Source organism: Barbus barbus, assembly GCF_936440315.1.
Source record: "Barbus barbus genome assembly, chromosome: 46".
In the NCBI taxonomy this organism is placed as follows: Eukaryota; Metazoa; Chordata; class Actinopteri; order Cypriniformes; family Cyprinidae; genus Barbus; species Barbus barbus.
Genome location: NC_136724.1, coordinates 273,664 through 291,715, shown reverse-complemented (window position 1 = coordinate 291,715; position 18,052 = coordinate 273,664). Strand labels below are relative to the sequence as shown.

Below are 18,052 nucleotides of genomic sequence, written 5' to 3'. Positions count from 1 at the left end.
TGTGCATGTAAAACAGATCACCATGTGCATTATACTGTATGTATTGCAATGCAAGACACAATTGTAGTAACATTACTGTTCATTATTTTGTCTTATGAAAAAACTGAGATTCACGTATTACCAGTTCTAACTCTAACCCTAAATCTCCAGATCAGGGCCCGTATTCATAAAGATTCTAAGAATCCTCTCAGAAAACTCTTAATTTAGCTTAAAAACTTTTACGTAGGAGTCTTAGCTTAAGAGCGATTCGGGACCGATCTGAGAGCAACTCTGAGTAAGGAAAAGACAAAAACTTTCATCTTAGTGAGGAGGCGGGGTTGACCCCGTTGCTATGTATGACACAATCTTTTGAAGACTGTGATTGGTTGGTTGTCAAGAAGGAAATAAAAGAGTGCTTTTAAGAGTAGGGTATATTATAAGCCGTCACTTTGAAATTACAGGCGGAATTTTTCCTCTCACTTTTTCTCACACACACACACACACACACACACACACACACACACATTATATATGTATATATATTCTTTATTTTTTATTTACCATGCTGTCATACTTACAGAGCCGGCGCCAGGGCACCTCCATCGGGGGGCATTTAAATTTCTAGAGGGGGCACAAATCACGTTGTGTGTGTGTGTGTGTGTGTGTCGGGGGGGGGGGGGGGGGTGGGGGCTGCAATCTGTGATCTCGTGCAGTTGCTGACGCTCGCTAAAGCATGCAATCGCATTATGTGCGCTGTTTTATCGGTACTTTCGCTTTCAAAATCAATCGCGTTCAGCAAGGAGGGGAAAGGATGGAAAGTGGGGGGGCACAGTAACTCGTCTGGGGGGGGGGCACGGCCCGCGACACCCCTTGGCGCCGGCCCTGCATATTTACTGTGTTTTATAGGAAATGAACAGAGACATATAAGCCTAATAAGTGCTGTAACAGACCCAAATCATCACTGCTGCATAGTTGCATTTTTCCAGTTGCCAAATATGTTAATGTAGTGATTTCTGGCGCTATGGCAATTCTGCGCGGTGTCTGAGATGTTAGCATGTCTTTAATAAGATCAGTCACAAACATGATCCCTGCACGAACTAATGTGTAGTGTCTTATTAACTCACTGTCATGCATTGTGTGCAACACATTTCTTCTCCCTCTTCATTTTCGTCCATTTTCTCCGCTGTTAAAGAAACTCTTAAGCCCCTTAAAAGTCCTCGTCCGTACTCCTAACAAGTTTGACCTTAAGACCTCTTTTAAGGGTTAAGATGCTTTCTGAATTACTTTTTTCTTTACTAGGATTTTTCTTTAATTTTAAGAGTAAACGCCCACATTTCTAAGAATTTTCTTACAAATTTTGTCACTAGGAGCTACTTTTTGCATTAAAATTCTTCATGAAAACGGGCCCAGATCTACAGTGAATAATAATAGAATTATATAGAATCAGAATCAGAATGAGCTTTATTGGCCAAGTATGTTTACACATACAAGGAATTTGTTGTAGTGACAGAAGCTCCACAGTGCAACAGAAAGACAGCAACAGGACAGGACACAAGATAATAAAAGAATAACAACAATTAACCAAAAGGCAATGTACAAAGCAGCAGAAACACAATATATAATATAGACAACTATGTATGTACAGGTCAAGTATGTGCAAATTAGGAATGAGAAAATAAAGGTAAAAATAAAATTAGTGAGTGTGGTGAATGGATAGTGTATTATAGTTGTGTGTTCCACGTTTATTGTTGAGTGTTCATGAGATGGATTGCCTGAGGGAAGAAACTGTTCCTGTGTCTCGTCGTTCTGGTACTCAGAGCTCTGTAGCGTCGACCAGACGGTAACAGTTCAAAGAGGGAGCATGCTGGGTGTGAGGGGTCCGGAGTGATTTTACCAGCCCTTTTGCTCACTCTGGATGAGTACAGTTCTTGGAGAGTGGGGAGGGTTGTACCAATGATTCGCTCAGCAGTCTGGACTACTCTCCGTAGTCTTCTGAGGTCAGATTTGGTAGCTGAGCTGAACCAGACAGTTATAGAAGTGCAGAGGATGGATTCAATGATGGCAGAGCAGAACTGTTTCAGCAGCTCCTGTGGCAGGTTGTACTTTCCTCAGCTGGCGAAGAAAGTACAGCCTCTGCTGGGCCTTCCTGACAATGGAGTCTATGCGAATATCCCACTTCAGGTCCCGGGAGATTGGTGATGCCCAGGAATCTGAATGACTCCACTACAGTCACAGTGCTGTTCATGATGGTGAGTGGGGGGAGAGCAGGGGGGTTTCTCCTGAAGTCCACTATCATCTCCACAGTTTTGAGAGTGTTGCTCTAGGTTGTTAAGACTGCACCAGACAGCCAGCTCCTTAACCTCCTGTCTGTAAGCAGACTCGTCACCGTCCTGGATGAGGCCGATCAGTGTGGTGTCATCTGCGAACTTCAGGAGCTTGACAGAGGGGTCTTTAGAGGTGCAGTCGTTGTTGTAGAGGGAGAAGAGCAGTGGGGAGAGGACGCAGCCCTGAGGAGCTCCAGTGCTGATGGTGCGAGTGCTGGATGTGAATTTAGATGTGGATGTGAACTGCTGTCCATCTGTCAGGAAGCTGTTGATCCACAGGCAGACGGAGGTGGGGACGAAGAGCTGGGTTAGTTTATTTTGAAGGGTTTCCGTGATGATGGTGTTAAAAGTGGAGCTGAAGTCCACAAACAGGATCCTCACATAAGTTCCTGGTCTGTCCAGATGCTGCAGGATGAAGTGCAGTCCCATGTTGACTGCATCATCCACAGACCTGTTTGATCTGTAGGCAAACTGTAGGGGTCCAGTAAGGGTCCAGTGATGTCCTTCAGATGAGCCAAAACCAGTCTTTCAAATGATTTCATGGCTACAGACGTTAGGGCCACAGGTCTGTAGTCATTAAGTCCAGTAATTTTGGGTTTCTTTGGGACGGGGATGATGGTGGAGCGTTTGAAGCATGAGGGGACTTCGCACAGCTCCAGTGATCTGTTGAAGATCTGTGTGAAGATGGGGGCCAGCTGATCAGCACAGGTTTTTAGGCAGGCTGGTGACACACCGTCTGGACCTGGTGCTTTCCTTCTTTTGTTCTTCCTGAAGACCTGGCACACATCTTCTTCGCTGATTTGAATCGTAGGTGTGGGGGAGAGAGGGGTTGCTGGAGGTGTGAATGGTTATGTGGAGAGGTGTTCAGGGCGGGTGTGGGGTGATCTTTCAAAACGACAATAAAAGTCGTTCCCGTCGTCTGCCAGGTGTTGATTCTCCAGAGTGCTGGGGGATGATGACTTGTAACTGGTGATATCCTTCATTCCTTTCCACACTGAAGCAGGATCACTGGAAGATAATTTTTTCCTGAGCTTGTCAGAATAATTCCTTTTTGTCGCTCTGATCTCCTTTTCAAGTGTGTATTTCGCCTGTTTGTACAAGACTTTATCCCCCTTTCTGTAAGCATCTTCTTTGGCCTGACGGAGCTGTCTGAGTTTTGCAGTGAACCATGGTTTGTCATTGTTGTAGATTAGATGAGTCCTGTTAGGAATGCACATATCCTCACAGAAACTGATATAAGATGTTACAGTCTCTGTGAGCTCGTCCAGATCGATGACAGCAGCTTCAAAAACAGTCCAATCAGTGAGGTCGAAAAAGGCTTGTAGATCCCGCTCTGTTTCGTTAGTCCATCTTTTAACCTGTTACCGTTCACCAGAGCGATGTCGCACTGAACGCTCTTTGTTTGCATGTGTCATTGTTTTCTAATAGAATAAATGAAACGGGACAAAGTTAATCTTGACAAACTATATATCATTCTGAGGGTCTAAGCCTCAAGCATCGACGACAGATCGCTGTTTTTCGATGGAAAGCTTATAAGGAATGTATTTGCTACATTTGTGTAAGCAGTACACATCCAAACACGCAGAATAAAAAAGCAGTACGTACCTTTATCATTGTAATAACGAGCCACAAACGCGTCCACTGCTGAAATCCCAGTTTAGTTAGAGAGGTAAGGGTCCACAGAACAACATCCCAGCGAGCACTTTTAGTCCAGCGAAACAATAACGTTGTAATAAGGATGAATATTCCTTTGTTTACGTTTCATTTCTTTGGGAGAGTTATTGTTCGCGTCCGTTATGGAATAAATTACGCTCAAAAACAGCGTCTTGGTAGTAAAAAAACAACACGGTGTTGCAGCATACGGTTTTACAAACAGAATGAGACCGTCCACGGAAAAAAAGTCTCAGAAAAGCGGAATATAGATTATTTGAATTTGGCGCTCCCTCCTGCCAGCTCTGACGCGGGCTATGACGCAGCAGTCATGTGAGCGGGGCGTAACTTAGCGATCTGCTTTATCCATAAAAAACTCTTTTTTTTTTCTTCTACATTTTGTATATGTGTGTGCAGTGTTGGGGAGTAGTTAACTACAAGTAGCGACGCTACTAACTTAACTACATTTTTCAGTAGCTTGGCAGTAGCTCAGTTGCTTTTTAAACAGTGTAGCTTTTCCAGTAGCTAACTACTTTTTGCAGCAAGTAGCGGTGTAGCGCGAGCAAAAGCTACATTGCGTTTTGTCGAGCCTGCGCGAATCAGCGCGATGCAAGGGTATTCTTCTTGTTTGATTACAAACTCATTTTTTGCCATTACCGCCACCTGTTGTTTAATCACGCATCTTGCGGCTAACGGTTCACTGACGTACAGAAATGGGTTGACACACCCATATTATCCATGATGGAGCAAGACGTGGCGGCAGATTTGGAGGATGGAGAAACAACTAACGTTAATTACCCATGGCCTTATTTGTCCAAATTCATGTCTCTCAAAGAAACGTCAAGTAAAGGTTACACTTTTTGTAACAGTCTGAGATATTTGAGTGTTGTGTGTAATAAAACAATACTCTTTGAAATCATAATTGTATTGCATTGTTTTAAACACTAAATATTTTACTTAAAACATTCCTCAGACAGTTATTCAGTTATTTATAAGTTCATTTGTAAGTCGCTTTGGATAAAAGCGTCTGCTAAATGACTAAATAAATAAATAAAATAAATAAATTTATAATATACGTTGTTCAAAAAAATCAAAAGTAGTTTCAATGTAGCTAGCTACTTTTTGATAATAACTTGTAGTGTAGCTAACTACTTTTCCAAAAGGGTAGCTTGACTGTAGTTTAACTACTTTAACTTACGAGTAGCTTGTAGCTTGTCAAACTACAGTTTCAGAGTAGCTTCCCCAACACTGTGTGTGTGTGTGTATTGTGTGGGGAATGTGGCCGTATCTGCATGATTATAATATGTATGGACGGACATCAGCGTGTTTATTACCGACTCTATGACGGCTATCATTGTGATTCATTGATCAGCTATTATTGATTATATGGCCCATCTGCATGATTATCATCTGAATGGAAGCACATCAGCGTGTGATTACTGACTCTATGACCATGTCTGGCAATATCACTTCATGTCTGGCAATCAGAATACTTCAGTATACATACTATATACAAAGCATTTTGTTTTCTATTTTTTTTTCCTTTTTTATTACTCAAATAATTATTTTTGTATTTTTTAGTGCTCAAATAAATCTGTCTATTATTTTATAATTGAAAAAGTATGCAGGAACATGTATAATGACTAAAATAGCTTGTATAATTCTGCAATCCATTTGGTGGTTATTTTTCCTCAAACAGGGGGGTGGGGGGACTATAAATAGTTTCAGAAAAAATATTGCAGGAATCTCATTTTTCATGGTATCTTCTTCAAATTTGAAATATGAACTCATGAGACACATGGCTTTCGATCCATTACTTTTCTGGATTGCTCCAGGACTTATTTAATGTATTTGTATATGAAATAAAAAAACATTCAGTGTGGAAAAATATTTTTCAAGGCACGTCAGTGCCTATAACTTTTTATCTTTTTGAGCATTATCAACTCTGGATGATAGATAGTAAAGCCCAGAGTCTCTTCTTTCCAAAGATACCTAATTTGTTTGTGTCAGCACACTTTGTCACAAACTGTTACCATTTTAATTTAGGTAGGTTATTTTCACCTGCGAGGCCCCAAATGGGGGTGAAGGTTAACAGGTTAACTGATCTTAATACAGGCTTTGCAGACTTAAGTTTCTGCCTGTAGGACGGAATAAGATGAACCAAACAGTGATCAGAGAGTCCTAAAGCTGCTCGTGGAACCGAGTGATATGCGTCCTTTATTGTTGTGTAACAGTGATCCAATATATTACTGTCTCTGGTGGGACATGTGATGTGCTGTCTGTATTTTGGCAGTTCGCGGGAGAGATTTGCTTTATTAAAGTCCCCGAGAATGATTAAAACAGAGTCCGGGTGTTGTTGTTCTGTGTCTGTGATCTGATCAGCGAGTTTCTGTAGAGCTGTGCTCACGTGCGCTTGCGGTGGAATGTAGACACTCACGAGAATGAACGAGCAGAACTCCCGAGGCGAGTAGAACGGCTTGCAGTTAATGAAGAGCGTTTCTAGATCTGAACAGCACATCTTCTTTAACACAGTTACATCTGTACACCACCTCTCATTGAAGCATGTCTCGCCGCCACGCGATTTCTCCGTTGATTCTGCGTTGCGATCTGCTCTGATCAGCTGATAATTAGGCAGATGCAGCACACTGTCCGGTATGTCGCCATTCAGCCAGGTTTCCGTGAAACACAGGGCAGCAGAGTTAGAAAAATCCTTGTTTGTCCGGGAGAGCAGAAGTAGTTCGTCCGTTTTGTTGGGTAGAGAGCGGAGATTCGCCAGATGGATGCTAGGCAATGCCGTTCGAAATCCGCGCTGACGAAGCTTCATGAGCGCTCCAGCTTGCTTCCCCCGGCTGCGCCTCCTGTAGCGTTTGACCAGAGCTACGGCTCCGCCAACTACAATGTCCAGCAAAACTTCCGAAAAATCTAAATCCGGTAAAAGATTTTGTGGTGTGTTCTGCCGAATGTTCAGCAGGTCATCCCTGGTAAAACTGATCGTATTTGAAAAAAAAAAAAACAGGAAAAACAAAGAAAAACAATACAAACACTGAAGAGCAACGCACAATAGCTGCCATCAGCGGCGCCATTTTTTAGTAGAATTTTTTAGTAGAAATATAATAATATAATTGCATAGAATTGTACTTACATATATATTATGTTTTAATCTCATAGCTCTTTCCTTCAGTCATTAATGTTTTAAATGTAGAAATACACAAGCAAAAACAGCACCACAATACTGCTTGCATACAGACAGCTGGCCTACTAAACTAAACCAGGTAATGCTGGTCAACCAGTTTCACCAGAAGCCCATCCTGATGATTCAGCTTCACCAGCTCCTGTTCACACTACTGTGCTGCTCCACCAGCTAGACCAGTGTTAGAATTCATACTGGTTCATTGAATTTCCCGTAGATATGCGTGTTGCTGCAGTGATGACTGTGATCTTTCAAATGAGACTCCTTGAGAATCAGCAGAAAGATGCTGAGCTGCTCCTAATTTATATTCTTAACAGCAGATCCTCTGGCCTTTCCACTCACAGCCTGTGTGTGTGTGTGTGTGTGTGTCTCATCATGTTCGTCTCAAAACTAACAACAGCCTGTAAGTTGTGTGTTGATTGTGGATGTGATGTATATTGAGCTGAAGGACAGCGAGGATGCTGTGACTTTCTTTACTGTTTGGTAGTTGCATTCTTATTCCAGTATTCAAGCAGCAAATACATTGTAAACTTATTTTGATTTCAAATACGATATTTCCACAAATTAATTAAGCTCTATTTAAATACATTATGTAGATAAAACTTGAATTAAGCAAAAACATTAAAATTATAATGATCAAATTAACCTTATGTCTTATCTAATAGCTTGCAATAGCTCATGCCAAGGTAACTAACGAAAATGCCCTGAGGTGTTTCCCAAAAGCATCATTAGACAACTATAGTTACAAGTTTCATTGTTATCAAATATCAACAAGTTTCCTGAATCCATAGTCCCACTGAACATTCACAAACAGGATTGCAAAGGTGTGTGTTTGAAACTCCAGCTCTCGACCTGCTCTTCAGACATGTTATCTGAACCGTTTGGCTTGTTGAAGGTGAGGCATTACTACTGTTTAACCCTGGCAATCTTATAGCAACATAAAAATGATTTTTAGCAACACCCTGCTATCCACTCCCCACAGCATAGCTTCGCAGCGGTGATTTCCTTTGCCACACTGCTTTTTCTCAGAAAGTCTACATCAGTTGCTGGTAGATTCTCTCACCTCTGTTTTATCTCTGTCTTTCTCTGACAGGTAAGAGTAACTCCTCATGAAGAAGAACCGTGAGCAAATCGTCCTTCAGAATGACCTCATTATAATCACAGCTCAAGGATTTTGTGTTCTGAGCATCAGAAACTTTGGAAAATCCACAAACTGCAAGGCTTTGACAGTTCATTCTCTGCATTTTCTGTGATATTTCAGAACTTTCGGGGTTTTGTTTTGTTCCTCAAATCCACCGTGGTTATTCGTTACGTGGCCAAGATGAGTTTTCTCATATGCAGCGCTGTCTGGCTCCTCACTGTTCATCTCTGGGGACCGAGGTCTGCTGACGGGGCCCCTGACAGACCCCACCATGACCCCAAACATTCATGGGACACCCTGCAAAGACAGAAACGAAACTGGGTTTGGAATCAGTTCTTTGTGCTTGAGGAATACACAGGGACTGATCCTCTGTATGTCGGCAAGGTAAGGTTTCTAATCTCATTTCTCACATGAAAGTGTTGCTGTTTTTTTTTTTAAATGATCATCCCAAAAGTTTAGTGTTTAGAATCATGAATAAATGCAATCAAGTCAGGTAAATGTTTGGATCTTTCTGGTGATGAGCAAATGCAGCATTTGCTGTGTAATGTGCCGCTTCATAATGAAATATACTGTAATACACGTGGAAATGAGTGCTGAAGAACATCAGCTGCGCTAGAACCTTTAGCGATCCACAATTAGACGCAATGTTGTTGTTCACGCAGAACACTGCAGTTATGACAAAATAAACATATCAAAATGTAATGCTTTAGGAGTGTCAGAATAATGCAGTGGTAGCAGAAAGTAGACTTCACAGAGAACTGGCATAAATCTTAAAATATTACATACGTGTTGCCCTTTTATTTCTGTTGCAGGGATTTATTTCTGGAACTTCTTGCCCTTTAGCTGCAAAAATGGCAGCTCTTGAGGAACGTCTATTAATTCTGCCCTTCTGCTCTTTCACTGACACTAAGTGCAAATAGCCCGCCTTGTTGGCAGAGGCTATTTACTCTAACTCCGCCCACCAACGTGTGATTGGGATAGTCAACACTGAAAAAAGACACTTATAAAACATCAGGTTCAATGGCGTAGATGGTAAGGTGTGTGCTTTTTGACACAATATACCAGAGTTCGAACTCGCCTTTTGCCAAACTTTTTTTCTCCATTTTCAAACCTCACATCGCAACGGAAAGGAATTTATTTTTAAGGAAATAATTAAAAAATTAAAAATAAAGCATCAGGCAGGTGTAGGGAGGGCTTTATTGTCCCAATAAGGTGGCATCCATTTAATAATTTGAATAAAAATCATAATTTACCCTCAATACGTTATTATTGTGTACTGTCTTATAATGTACTACAATACTGAGGTGCAGATAATTGCCACTATTTGCAATAACTAGCATAAATAGCAGAAAATCTTGCTATTTTAAGAGTGTAAATAGAATCCATCGCTATTTGCACTTAGTGCTAATAGCTGCTGCCATATTATTATAATGTTAATCTTGTTAATCATGATTATATGTATGAAAATGTTTGGCCTGCCTAGATCTTTTCATTGTGACAGCCCAAAGTCCAGTATAAGGTCATGTTCTGTTTGATGTGTGAGGTATGGGGATCATCTTACTCCAGGACTACTGCACTTCTGCTACTATGAGAACAACTCTATGATTTACACAAAACAACAGTGTTATTAGCTTTAATATTGATTAATATATTAATTTAAAAAGAAACATTTTCATGGGGAAATTTTCACAAAGCGGCAAATTCAGTCAAAATGTTGTCATCATCCGCTTTCACACACTGAACACCGTGAACTGCTATCTTGCAGTGACAAATCTACCATATCTGCTGCTGACACAAGCAACAGCTTTCTGTCTTTTTATCTGTAAGACACCATTCACACATCTGCACCAAAATACTTGAAAACTCTGTCAGTCAGTCACTGGCATCTAGGTTTGAATTGTTCAAAAAAGCAAGCTTTTTGAAGGGGAAAGAAACACATTTCCAGGGTTTCAATAGACTCTTTTTACTGGAATATGAGCTTCAGTACAACTTTCCTGATAATTGTCTGATGAGGTGGATTACAGCATCACAACACTGGCATTACTGTTCATTCAACTTTATCATTTACATTATGATTTAATACAGGAAGGCTGATTGTAACATCAGAACCAAAATATGCAATCACTTCACTCCACTACTTTTGAAATTAATAATACATTTTGCATGTAACTTTTTCTGCAGCAGTTTATTTTTGTTAAAAAATGAGTCATATCGCCATCTACAGGGTATTGAAAGCACTAGGTCTTCATTGACCACACTTGTCACTGAAGCTACTTGAATATGAGAGTATCTGCAGCTAGTTGTGTGTTGCAGGTGTTTTATATGTGAGAACATGTGTCTAAAACCAGCACTTCCAATACGAGCAGGGTTTGACTATTTCATTTTTCTTAATATTATTTTATTTTCCATTATGTTGTAGATAACTTTTTGAAGAATGTTGGATCACTTGCGGTCTTTCTGAGCTCTTGATCTTAGCAAAAACATTTATTTGTAGATGTTCAGGACGCTGTTGTGTTTACTTTGATTTATTGCACTATTGAGGTGTTCAGTCTTATTTAATTTTAGAAAACAAACATGATTGCTCTCCTCGCAAATCAATGGTTTGTTTGTATTAACCTGTCATGAGATCTCTGAAGTTTACCAAGAAAAAGATTAAACATGGCTCAGTTGAACAGGTATAGTAATACAATTTTTAGAATAGTTGTTGCAAAAATAAAGTTTTAGCATTGTCAGAAACATCTGGATTCATCTGGATTATTAATTATGAGCGCATTGTTAATGGATATAAAGTATATGAGAGATCAGAACAAATGTGGTGGACTAGCTGTTTATATTTAGGAGCAACTTGGAGTGTTCTTAAGAATCAGAATCAGAAAGAGCTTTATAGCCATACAAGGAATTAGTTTTAGTGTCACAAGCTTCCAGTAAACAGAGACAACAACACACAGACAATAAAAAAATAGGATGAGAATAAAAATACACACATATGTAAATATAAATAGACAAAAACATAAATAAAAAAATAAATAAATTGAGAGAAAAAAATAAATTGTATGTACAGTTGTGCTATAGATAATAGAATAGGAATAGGATAGAGTGAGATCCAGCGATGTACTAGGATATAGGTGGTAACAAATAAATAGAAGGTTATTGTATATTTCTTTATTGCATAATGGAGGGAACATTTAAATGTTCATGAGGTAGATTGCCTGGGGGAAGAAATTGTTCTTGTGCCTGGCTGTCCTGGTATTTGGGGCTCTGTAGTGCTGGCTAGATGGCAAAAGTTCAAAAAGGGGATGGCTAACAATCCTTAAACGGATTTGAATTATAGAAATGTGATAGTGTATTATGTGTAAACCAGGTTGAAGAGATGGGTCTTTAATCTAGATTTAAACTGGAGAGCAGAAGAACTTCATCCGTTTTGTTGGGTAGAGAGCGAAAATTCACCAGATGGATGCTAGGCAACGGCATTTGAAATACATGCTGTCTGAGTTTCACGAGCGCGCCAGCTCGCTTCCCTGTGTACGCATCCTGAAGTGTGTGATCAGCGTCTGCTGCTCCGCCAACTACAACGTTCAGCAAAACATCCAAATAATCAAAAACCGGTAGACGATTTTGTGGTGTGTTCTGCTGAATGTAGTTCATCCAACAGTTCATCCCTGGTAAAATGGATCATGTTTGAGAATGAAAAAACAGTGCAAACTAACAAAAAAAACAGTGCAAACGCTGGAGAGCCAAACACTGAGGCGGCCGTCTGCAGTGCCATCTTGTTTGTTTTTTTAAGGAAAAATAAAAAAAAAACAAAAAAAACATCTGCTTTTTATCTGAAGTGTTGTTTTTATTATTTTCAGTCTGTATGAGAGCTGCTCATTTATCCACTCTTCAATGTTTATTTTGTAACATCCAGGAAATGTGTTCAGTATCAGTCACAGCTGCAGTGACCATAATTTGACCACTTTGGCCAAAAATACAAAATTGTCTAAAAGGACAACTAGAATTAAATTATGTAGGTCATATAAATTATTTAATGAAAATTTAAGTAAAAAGTCAGTAAAATTGCACATGCAGCCTTGATGATGAACTGAGCTCATTAATGTTTCAAAAAGACAAATCTGTTGTCTGACAAACTCTTATTGTACATTAAGAAATAGGGTTACAAAAGTAAACTACATTAAACAGAGGGAGGAGATTAAGCAAAACGCTTAATGTACTAGCTAGTAGGGATGGGGGAAAAATCAATTCACAAATAGCTTAATTTTAAGTTATTTAATAAGTTGATAGTTAATAGGAAACACTGATTTCTTGAGTCAGGACTACCCATACTACACAGTGGTGTGTTTTTGTACCAAAATACTGGTGCGCGTTTGACATCCAGTGTGCACAAAAAAAAAAAAAAGTATGAAAAATCGTATCGTGATTAAAAAGTTAAGTGATTTGTAATCGAATAGTGACCCCAAGAAATGAAATTAATCAAATTGTGAGGTACAAAAGAGCCATGTGAACTGCATGTAGTACTATCTATGTGTGCCTGGGCTACCACGCCGAGCGTTACACAACTCTAATCAGACGTGCACTATGTGTAATGTGTTAACAAGAATCTGATAGATAAGACCCCAGCATCCATCTGAGAAATATCATAATTTAGTCATTTGATAACTGTTATTGATATAACAATAGTCTCTAATTGTATAGAGCCACAAACAACGATGGAAGTGAGTGCTTTTAATGCAGTGAGCAGCTGGAATCAACCACACACTCAGCACAGCTAATGAAACATCAACCTTAGATTTAAACAAACGTGACATTGAGATTATGCTGCTGAATATAGCGAACCCCGGTTGAAATGCATACACTCATGTCCATTATTGTGTGCATGTCCTCAGAGCGATTACATACTCTAGACCAGGGGTAGGCAATGTCGGTCCTGGAGTGCTGCTGTCCTGTAGAGTTTAGTTCAAGTTTAAGTTTAAGTTTATTTGTATAGCGCTTTTTACGATACAAATCGCTGCAAAGCAGCTCTACAGGAAATTTAGTTTCCACAATATATTTATATGTTGCAGAACCTTAATATATTTAACTTATGGCAAAATTTGGTAATTCTGTATGTTGTCTGAGCGTTGGCATCCTCTGAGGTCCTCTGAGGGGTTGGCATAATCTTTTCTCAGGTGTTCGGTGTCACAGAATGGCCCGTCTTCCCTGTCACTCATCACTGTCACCTGTTTGTCTTCAATCATCACCCGCACCTGCACCTCATCAATCTCCAATCACCACGCTCATAAAAGCACTTCCCTCAGTTCACTTCATTGTCCGATCTTAAAGTAACATGCTGCAAGCTGTTGTAACTACAAGGACTGACCTCTTACGAAGCTACTGGCTGAGTATACTACCTGAAATTCCCTACCTGTCTTACTTACCTTCTGCCCTGTTCCTCTTCATCCTCTTCGCTCTCAGGATCCAGCTCCTGGTGAACGCCGTCTTCCCCGAGCTCTCTGATACTCCAGTTAACCACGGACCTGCAAAGAAAGAAGGGACTGTTAGAATCCTGACGATCTATCACCATACTCACGAAGAATCACCACTCACCTATTTCCACACCGTCCACCTTTGCTGTGTGTTCACCCACTCTGTAAATAAACCTTGTCACTTGAACCACTTACCTTTGTGTCCTGCAGTTCCGTTACAGAAAATCGGACCTTAACCGAAAATGAGCGCCCTCAAGTGCCCGCTCCTCCAGAGCGCCCTCAAGTGCCCGCTCCTCCAGAGCGCCCCCAAGAGCCCTCTCCTCCTGAGCGTTCCCATGAACTTGCTCCTCCAGTTTGGCCCCTTATGGGGAACATTCCCAAATAAATTTTGGGGGGGGGCTATATACCTGTAATCCTGGTAGCCATAGTGGCCTTGCTAGGGACATTGGGCAGGGCCACTATGGCTCAATCCTCATGGCCTCATGATTCCCTTTGGGCTTCCCAAAAAATATGGCCATGGCTGCCCAAGCTCCCTGATCTGCCATGGCTGCCCAAGCTCCCTGATCCACCGTGGCGGCCCAAGCTCCCAGATCCACCATGGCTGCCCAAGCCTCCTGTCCCGCCATGGCATCCCAAGTCTCCTGATCCGCCATGGCTCCCTGAGTCTCCTGATCCGCCATGGCGTCCCGAACCTCCTGTCCCGCCATGGCATCCCAAGTCTCCTGATCCGCCATGGTCTCCCAAACCTCCTGATCCGCCCTGGATGACCTTCCTAGGTCTAGGTCCTCCTCTGACATCCAGGGCGCCCACCCCCCTCCCCGGTATTGTTGTTACGTCACGGGACGCGCCGTCCGGGAGGGGGAGGTAATGTCACAGAATGGCCCGTCTTCCCCGTCACTCATCACTGTCACCTGTTTGTCTTCAATCATCACCCGCACCTGCACCTCATGAATCTCCAATCACCACGCTCATAAAAGCACTTCCCTCAGTTCACTTCATTGTCCGATCTTAAAGTAACATGCTGCAAGCTGTTGTGACTACAAGGACTGACCTCTTACGAAGCTACTGGCTGAGTATACTACCTGAAGTTCCCTACCTGTCTTACTTACCTTCTGCCCTGTTCCTCTTCATCCTCTTCGCTCTCAGGATCCAGCTCCTGGTGAACGCCGTCTTCCCCGAGCTCTCTGATACTCCAGTTAACCACGGACCTGCAAAGAAAGAAGGGACTGTTAGAGTACTGACGATCTATCACCATACTCACGAAGAATCACCACTCACCTATTTCCACGTCGTCCACCTTTGCTGTGTGTTCACCCACTCTGTAAATAAACCTTGTCACTTGAACCACTTACCTTTGTGTCCTGCAGTTCCGTTACATTTGGTCATCTCAGATCATTTAAGGGTTGGATCCAGACTGAAGCTTCTGTAATTCCTAGTTACCACGGGATGTTAATCCCATGGCAGAAAGTACCTGTTGTGTCTTTGTGTGCGTGAGGCGCCAGCGCGATATGGCCATACCAACGCTGGTTGGTTATACTTATACAGATGCAAGACATCATTCAAAACTGTCAAGCTTTTGCAAAATCTATCTATCTATTTATAGATATTTTTTCTTTTGTTTCGTTATCTGTAGGCATATACTTATATAGGCATATTCCTTTTAAGCCTATAGTTTTATTCGGTTTTCCGTTTTATTATTTTTTTCACAGAAGCGCTGCAAGTGCGCAACATCTGTTGAATCCATCTTACACTATCCTCGGATAAACTCTTCCTCTAATGCACTGCCGTTGCGACTTACCTATGATGAGTTCTCAGCTGAGCGCGGGACGGCATTTCACTTGTTGGATGAGTCAGTGTCACATTTGCATAGTCCGTACTACTTGAATTCCTGATTGGTTGACAGCAAATTTCAAATATTAAATGGAACGATAAAATAACATTATTAACCGGTTAATGGCCATTTCAAATTTTCGATTCTGTTCGTAACTATAAAATTTGATTTCGTTTCTATTTTCGGTTCTGTTCCAGTCAAAATTTTGTTCGTTTCCGGTTTTCGTTTTCGTTCCTTGAACCGGTTCAGAGCCCTGATTCCATGTCCATGATCACGAGAAACACAAGGGTTTTCATACACAAATCTATTAGACAGACATGAAGTCATTTCAAGTTCAGAGGCATAGCTCTTTTCACATTATTTTTTTACAGTGTTTTGCAGTTACTGCCTCCACATTCATCTCAGTAAAACACAATGAGCTCAGAGGAGTGCTTTAAACCCTGTTTGATTTTATATGGCTCTTGGTTTTATTTTTGTGCTGTTGATTAATTTCAGAATTTTGAGGCACTGTCTCCTGTGAGATAATGCACCATTGGGATCAAAATGACCTGTTAATATGCTGTTAATAATTAATAATTACAAGAACCAAACTGACATTTGTAGAGCAACACAGGAGAGATCACAATTCCAGATTAAACTGCATAGAAACCGCTTTGCAGTAAGCATAGCTAAATTACAAAAAAAAAAATATATATATATATATATATATATATATATATATATATATATATATATTATTTTTTTTTTTTTAAATATTACAATATTTGGAGTGTGTATTGGAACTTCAGAAGAAGGGTGAAGAGAAGGCTATCTGATAAATGTGGGTAGCGCACACACACACACACACACACACACACACACACACACACACACACACACACACACACACACACACACACACACACACACACACACACAACATAGTCTCATCACTCAGGCTGTTCATGATTTTGCAATCTATTTTACTAAAGGCCACTTTCAACAAATGTCAACTAGAAGACACAGGTAAACAGTCTGAACACTGGCCAAATTTAGAGAGGGGTAAAGGTTACCAGTTTCAGATGAGTTAAGCTAGATAGATTTCTAACAGAGGCCGTCAGGTTTAGACTTTTTTTTTTTTGTTCTTTTTTTGTCAAGTCACTCACTTCAAGTTTTCACTTTTGTGTAGTGCATCGAACACTAATTATTTATGTTGTTTATTTTTCAATATCTTCGGTATGTTTAACATTAAAGAACAAACTGCTACTCCTAAATCTGTTACCACTTAACAGTGAAATTACTTTCACCAGCTCGTAGATGTATTATTGCAATATTTACAAATGCCTGTAGGCAAGATAAAAGAATATGAACGCTAAACTAGATGTGGCATGACAGACTTCAACCAAACTGCTTCACTCTGCAGGAATTAAAAGTCTTTTCAGTCATGTATTTCTTGTTTGTTGCAAATTCCCCCATTTCAGAGCTCACCCAATCATTGTTTAGAGATATTGTTTAATATATCCAGTTAATGCAAGGTGTTTTGCAGCACACATGGTGCTCTCATAGGGTTAGGGCAAGGTGATGTGTTTAGGGCCCGTTGTGTGGGGCTCTATGAGCCGTGCATCACACACACCGTTCAGTGCTGATGGGATCATGTTAATCGAATCAACAGCACAATGATTGTACAGATAAACATTATTAGCATAACTTAATGAAATGTCATGTTTCCCTTGAAGTCTTATTACAATAGCCACAGGAGTAGATAACTGGTTGTGTATAACGTATCATTCTTCATCACTTTCAGCAGTGACACGGATGTGAAGTCACTTCGTTTGGCACGTGTTTGATTAGCTTCATTCCTCTGTTCTGTTCTTCTCCATCTTCACTACGTCACTTGAAACAGTTTTGCATTATGGAAGTGTGTCAGTGCCAGCGGTACAAACCATTGGCAAATTGTCTCATTGCATCATATGCAGAGACGTGCATTGTTTGTGCAAGTGGAATCACAAATGGAGAACATGAATAGACTTCCTCTTCAAAGAATTATGGAGCACAACACCAAAGCTCTTTTCCCGTTCTCTCCTGTAATGGGCACCTTAGAGGCAATATCTGTGACCTTTTTTCCTGTTTGCCTGTGAGATGATAGAGCTGAAAGTTGACAGCTGAAACACTTCAGACAGAAGCAGAGCGAGAGACAAAAACTGTACATGAAAAGAAGGAATGTGAGCGAGTGCAGTTTCAGAGCGGATGTTTTCAGAGGCAGAATAGCGGCACAATGTGTCATTTGCATTTATATTATTTTTTAGGCGCCTCAGGCTAACCTGTTAGCAATGGCATCATGCCAGAAACTGAGATTAGATGAAAGAAAGCGGATAGATATGTGCCTGGATAAACATATGTAATAACAACCCAGCGACATCTGCAGAACTTCACAGACAACTATTTTCACACAAACGGCATTGTTCAAGGAACTTTTACAGATGTTTGAGAGGTACT

The 18,052-nt window shown here is 40.7% G+C and overlaps 1 protein-coding gene across 1 annotated transcript in view; it reads left to right on the top strand.

The window, feature by feature from the left end:
• Window positions 1-8,008: 8,008 nt before the first annotated feature.
• The window catches only part of LOC306864999 (cadherin-7-like), a gene marked incomplete at both ends in the record, with an annotated part of 126,471 nt that continues 116,427 nt past the window's right edge, over window positions 8,009-18,052 (top strand). Inside the window, 3 exons of the mRNA XM_079409331.1 lie at window positions 8,009-8,038; window positions 8,237-8,242; window positions 8,405-8,668. Of these exons, the coding sequence (XP_079265457.1) occupies window positions 8,009-8,038; window positions 8,237-8,242; window positions 8,405-8,668 (300 nt within the window). The remainder of the gene's footprint in view (window positions 8,039-8,236; window positions 8,243-8,404; window positions 8,669-18,052) is intronic.